General features: G+C 38.8%; 1 protein-coding gene across 1 annotated transcript; it reads right to left on the bottom strand.

Annotated features, from left to right (window-relative positions):
* Positions 1–4,158: 4,158 nt before the first annotated feature.
* Positions 4,159–5,760, bottom strand: rag2 (recombination activating gene 2). Its single transcript, XM_037682718.1, has one exon. The coding sequence runs from the start codon at positions 5,758–5,760 to the stop codon at positions 4,159–4,161; it is 1,602 nt and encodes a 533-aa protein (XP_037538646.1).
* Positions 5,761–6,000: the final 240 nt, after the last annotated feature.

Raw genomic sequence — 6,000 nt, forward strand, 5'->3', positions numbered from 1 at the left:
GGCTACAACGAAGATGTTTTGATTATTCAGTGTTTTACACATGACATAAGCAACTTTCTAAAGAAAAAAAAAATTGTTTACTAATGTTTGCTTGTACCATCTTGCTTTAGCTGCCAGCTCCTGCACTTAAAACTGGAACAGCAGAGACATGGTGAAAGTAAAACCCAAGTTTCTTTTTCTTTGATTCTGTCCTCCGTTTTCTTTTTTAATCTTTGCTGTCTGTGAAATATGATGCATTTTATTGTATTGCAAGGATATGACACATTTATGAATTTATACGGAGGGGATATTTATGGAAACAGATGAAAAAGCTGTAAGTCATGGAGTGAAATTGTGTTAAAAAGACCACATTTGTGGCCAGTGTTTTAATATATCATTTTAGCCGAAGGAAAATGCAATCACAGAGACCCAAATGTTCTTTGTTTTATGAGTGCCCTCTGAAAAAAGATGACTTTAGTGCTTTATCGTGGGGTCCCCAAGGGCCAGGATAGATGCCAGGTCACTTTAAAACCATTTTTTGTCTTTTTTTTAGATTTTTGCACGATAAAAGATAGATGATATTTATTTGAAAGCTTCACACAAAGTAAAGCCTATACTGACCTTTTTGTTGATACCTTAAGAATATAGTATGGTCCATTAGAGCGCCTAATACCCCATGGACTCTTTTGCATGGAGGGGTTTTTCTCCTCTTCTGCTTATGACCTGGTTCTTTCTCCTCGGCTGGTATTTCTTCACTGCCACACTTGATAGAGGAGAGGGATGTGAGGGGAAAACAGAAAGACCTGATGTAAACTGATTTTTCTGCAACTTTATTTGTTTGATTGATTGATCATATTGTCTTTTCTGCCCTCAGCATTTTGATTTGTGACAGGCAATTTTGTTTTCTTACTTGATTGAATGTTTGATTTTATTTCACTGTCATGTAGTTTCACCATGAGCCAACGATAAAATATTCACATCTCATTGGGCAGTTGTCAGAGCCCCACAGTAACATCGTTTTTTAAAGTGCATCATGTCGCAACTTGTCTTACATTTTATTTTTTACCATAATGAATTACATTTCGAAAGTAATGGATGATGGATGAGTCACTGAATTTCACTTGTTCACATATCTCGGTGTTTTTCCCTTGTTTGTGCTTGCACACATACACTAAACATCGGGTGAAATGTTTACGTGGATTGAAGAAAGCATCTCTGGCCATTTATTCCACATGCAAGAAGCATCACACTAAAGGAGCTATTTGTAACATTTTGTGTAACATTTTGTGTAACATTTTGTTCAGGTTGATCTTTATTGTAGATACAATTGCTTTGTTTTTAACCACAAATGGAACATCCTGAAAAGTTATTGTTGTGGTTGATGGGTTTTGTAGTTTTTTTAAATCTTGGTTTTAAACAATAAAGAAATAAACACAAATTCTGATGTTATTGTTTGTATTGTTTTGTCACACAGTTTACGACTAGCTAATTTTATTATTTTATTTTTTTAACTACCGGTACAAGAAACTACATATAAACATTAATTAATGTATATACAGCTGAAAGGCAACTTTTATTTTTATGGATTTTTTTTTTTTATTTAACAGCAGAAATACAAAAAAAGAAATATTAAATAATAAAAAAAAAAACAACAACAAATAAAATAACAAAAAAATAAAGAAATAAAACAAGTACTTTCAAACAGTAACTTGTCTGTGTTTTGATTTATTAAAAATTACGCATCTTTCACGTGATTAGTGAAAGGTCAAATTTAAATATATTTTAAATTTCAGATTACAATCAACTTGAAAACATGCATATGAGGTAAAAATGTAATTAGAAACAAACCCCAAATATTTGGTTACTCTGAGCATTTTGTATCTTGAAGCAATAGCGCAGATAACTTGAAGCGAGGTGGAAAGCTATTGAAAAAACAATATCTTACCTGATGTACTGCAGATTGCTCTTTGAATGATTTCCCTTTGAAAAAAGCAGATTTTAAATCTGAGCAGCTTGATGAGCTAACATCTAGTTTAAATGAGACCAAAAACAAAGTGGATCACTGCCATCCTAAAGCAACTCCAACTTTCATAACTGTTCATACAAACCCATTTTTTATTGTTTACATCACTGTCAGTTTTGCATTACATGATTGTTTACATAAAACTCTATGGTTAGTTAATAGTTGCAGAAACAGCTAGCTGTAACTTTTCCAGCTTGGACATAATATTATTTCCACTAGAATAATCATGAAATGCTAAACTGATGCTAACATAAAGGTTTATTTTACTGTCATGAACCTCTAGAAACCTTTGCGACTTTGGTTCAAAATAGCACTAATTTGAATTTTGGACTTGACCCTGCGACTAGCTGTTTTCTTGACAACCCATAACAAATAACTTGTTTCTCTTTGCCTTGAAATTAAGTCTATTAAATAAAATCTGTCTACAACAAGTAAGATAATAATTGTTCATAACTTTTACATAACCTCAAATCAAAATGTCTGAATTTTGCTTTTTGAGTTTATTATATAATTATTTAACAGTTAATTTTTAACAAGTAACATTTTTTTGACTTGAGTCTTTGCTTCATTTGGAGGAGTCGAAGTGTCGGGTGTCTCGTTCACGGTGGAAGGCGATGGATCGACGAATTTGGGCACCATTCTCAATAACGAGGGTGTTGCTTCAGTTGGTTGTGGTGAAGAAAGAGCTAAGTCGAAAGGCAAAGCTCTCGATTTACTCGTCTGTCTACATTCCAACCCTCATCTATGGTCATGAGGTGAGTACCATGACCGAAAGAATGAGATCCTGGATAAAAACGGCTGAAATGAACTTCCTTCATAGGGTGTCTGGGCACAGCCTTAAAGAAAGGGTAGGGAGCCCCCTCATCCTGGCGCTTGGAGTAGAGCCACTCCTCTGCACTGGAAGGAGTGGGTTGATGTGGTTCATGAATCTGATTAGGACGCATCCTGAACACTTCTCTTTGGAGGTTGTCCAGGGATGTCCCACTAGTAAGATGCCCTGAGGCAGACCCAGAACTCAGACCCAACTTCAAGGTTCCGTCTGTGACCTGACAGACAAACATATACATATATACATATACATACATATATATATATATATATATATATATATATATATATATATATATAATTTCATAAAATGATTACTATACAGCTCTTTTTTGTTCATGACACTGTTTTATATAAGATAACATTTCCAGTCAGTCAGTCTTGCATTACGTTGCTGAGTTGGGCAAATAAATCCCAAGTTTTATCCATTTTTATCTATTATGTATTTGTAACAGGCAGTAACTCCCAAATTGTTGCGACATGTATGCCAGCAAAGCAAATTTGAATTCAATTCCTGCCACTCTTGTAAAATTCCCAGAGTTGTTGTGCAACCAGCAGTTTGCTACAAGCTGTCATGCCTGAACTGACAAGAGTCTTGTTAGAAAGGCGATGTCGAAGGTTGAGGCAGGAGGGGAGAAGTGTAATAGAAGCAGACTGAAGTGATGGTTTTGATTTGTGCAGGGCAAAGTGCTCGTCTTAATACGTTGGTCAAAAATGTGATGATTTTGCTGCTTTCTGTAACAAAACAGTACTTAAAATCTACATCCATCATATTTCTCCTCAGAAAATTGTGGTTTGTGTTTGCATCTATCATTTTACTTTAGGACGTTGTTTCCGGCTTTGTGAAATTATATCTATTTGTAATAGGCAACGTGTATTACTTTATGAATGAATAATCTATAAAACATGATCTAAGGAAATTTTAAACACAGCAAAAACTAGAAACACAACTAAACTAATCAAAAGATATAAAACTGTTATGTTTCTGTGCAGTAACAAATTTAAAACACACAAATATGAAGTCACAAAAATCAGTTGTTCTTTTTTTCTTTTATTTTCATCACAGTTATTTTCAGTCTTATTCATACAAGTTTTTATTTAAATTCCAAACGAGAAATCAGATTAAAACCTATTAAACACTTTCTTTTCACATAATGAAACATTTCCATGAAACATGATTTTGCCATGCAACACAGAAATACTTAACAAAGTTTTACACATTGCGGTTTTCTCCAATCTTTTGTATTTCAAATTTTTAAAATCAAAATCAAATTCCTCAAACAGAGAAATTAACTATAATAGTATTAAAAAAAGAAAGAAAATCAGAGTTAATCAAAAAGCCTTTTGAAAAAGCTTTTTTTGGCCGGGGACATCTTGATTGTCAGAGGCGATTTTTTGTCTTTTGCTTTAATGGGGGTACGCTTAAGGGGAATAATCTGTCGAGGGGGGGTCATCTCCTGGTAGGGCAGGCCTCCATGGTCCAGACAGAAGTACTTTTTTCTGCCCTGAGAGAATTTGAGGAGCAGGCTTTCGGACAGCTCCATACACTGGGCGTGGACCCAGTGTCCCTCCTCCCCCCTGGAGCAGAAAATCATGGCTGGCCGGTGGAGCTCAGTAGAGTAGTATGGCTCCCACGTGTTTGGGTCGACCTGACAGCCTAAGCAGCATTTGATCCAGTAGCCTGTTTGCGACTCATCCTCCTCATCCTCTTCATTGTAAGTGTCGCCCTCGTCGTCGCTGCTGTCTTCCAGCTCGTGTGGCTCTCGTCCAAAGTAGAGCTCCTCTGAGTCCTCAAGAGGGGTTGAGTTGTCGTAATCTGTTGACTTCTGGCTGCAGGCCTGGTCTCCTTCTTCCTCGCGGCGTTCATTGTCTGTTTGGAAGCTCACACGATAGAAGTAATGCAAATCGGTTTGGGAAGGCCTTCCCTCGGTGGGAACAGCCAGGAGGATGCAACCCTCTCCAACACTGCCACCAAACCATGTACGGCTATGCATGATGTCTGGAGTCCACTTGGGAGCTTCCAGGGGCTCAAAGTGGATCCCTTTCTCATCCAGAGTCACACTGCAGCACTCCGTCCTCTTCTGAGAGTCGGACTGATATCCGCCCAAGATGATGTATCTGTGGGTGGGACCTGTACGCGTGATGATGGCACTGGAGATTGATAAGCCCGTTTCAAGAGTCTCACAGGAAAGCAAGGGGCTGCCCTGCAGTAGTTCAACACGCAGGCGAAACAGGCGAGGTGGACGTGAGTCGGAGGTGATTGAGTGCCCACCTATAAAATAAACACAGTCCTCTCGGGCAAGCGCCACATGAAAAGACTGTCCATCACTGAGCTCAGGTAAAGTGTGAGCAGAGGAGCAGACAAACTCCATGTCAAACAGGAAAACTTGAGGAGGACAGTCAATTACACTGTTCCACATTTCTGTGGTCCGCTCCCCTGCAGGCATGTAGGACCTTCCCCCAAACAACACACAGGCTGTCTTCCCCCGACTTTGAACCACGCACAACGTGTGGCCATATCGAGCATTCGGCACTTTCCCCACCAGTTCTTTCTCTTTGCATCTAAGCGTTAATTTGCGATTGCAGCCACGGCTGTCCATGGTCAGCAGATACAAGCTTGATGAGATCTCGTTGTTTGGGGTGCGACCACCATGGATGAGGTAACTCTCAGGAAGTCCGTCGTGGGGGTCGAGACGACACACAGCAGGACAGCGCAGTGGAGGCAGGTAGCACGAGTCACTGGAGAAAGAGATGGCCCTCAGTTTCATCTCATCTTTTTTGAACCGTACCCCAAAAACCCCTGTTGGACACGAGCGCTTTGGCCAGCCTTTTTGGCCGAACAAGAGAGTTTCTCCGTCCAGCTGTAGCAGAGAGCAGCCAGGCTGCAGGAGGCTTGCACAGTTCACTGGAGTTAATGGTTGCAGGGTCATATTGCAGCAGGTGCCTGGGTCAAAACAGCAATCAAACACACAAACATCCCGTCAGTCAGCTGTTGTTTGTTTTCAATGAGGGGGTTTAAATTGTTCATTTCCTGTTTGTCACATGTGATTAAGCACAATGAATGTGATGCCAACATCCACCATTAACCTTAAAATAGCAGCTAACTTCCTATTAGTCACAATTCCTATTTTTAATTAATAAATACATTTATTTTAATTTTAAAATGGTGC

This window comes from Nematolebias whitei, chromosome 10, assembly GCF_014905685.2.
Source record: "Nematolebias whitei isolate Nwh7 chromosome 10, NemWhi1, whole genome shotgun sequence".
Lineage (NCBI taxonomy): Eukaryota > Metazoa > Chordata > Actinopteri > Cyprinodontiformes > Rivulidae > Nematolebias > Nematolebias whitei.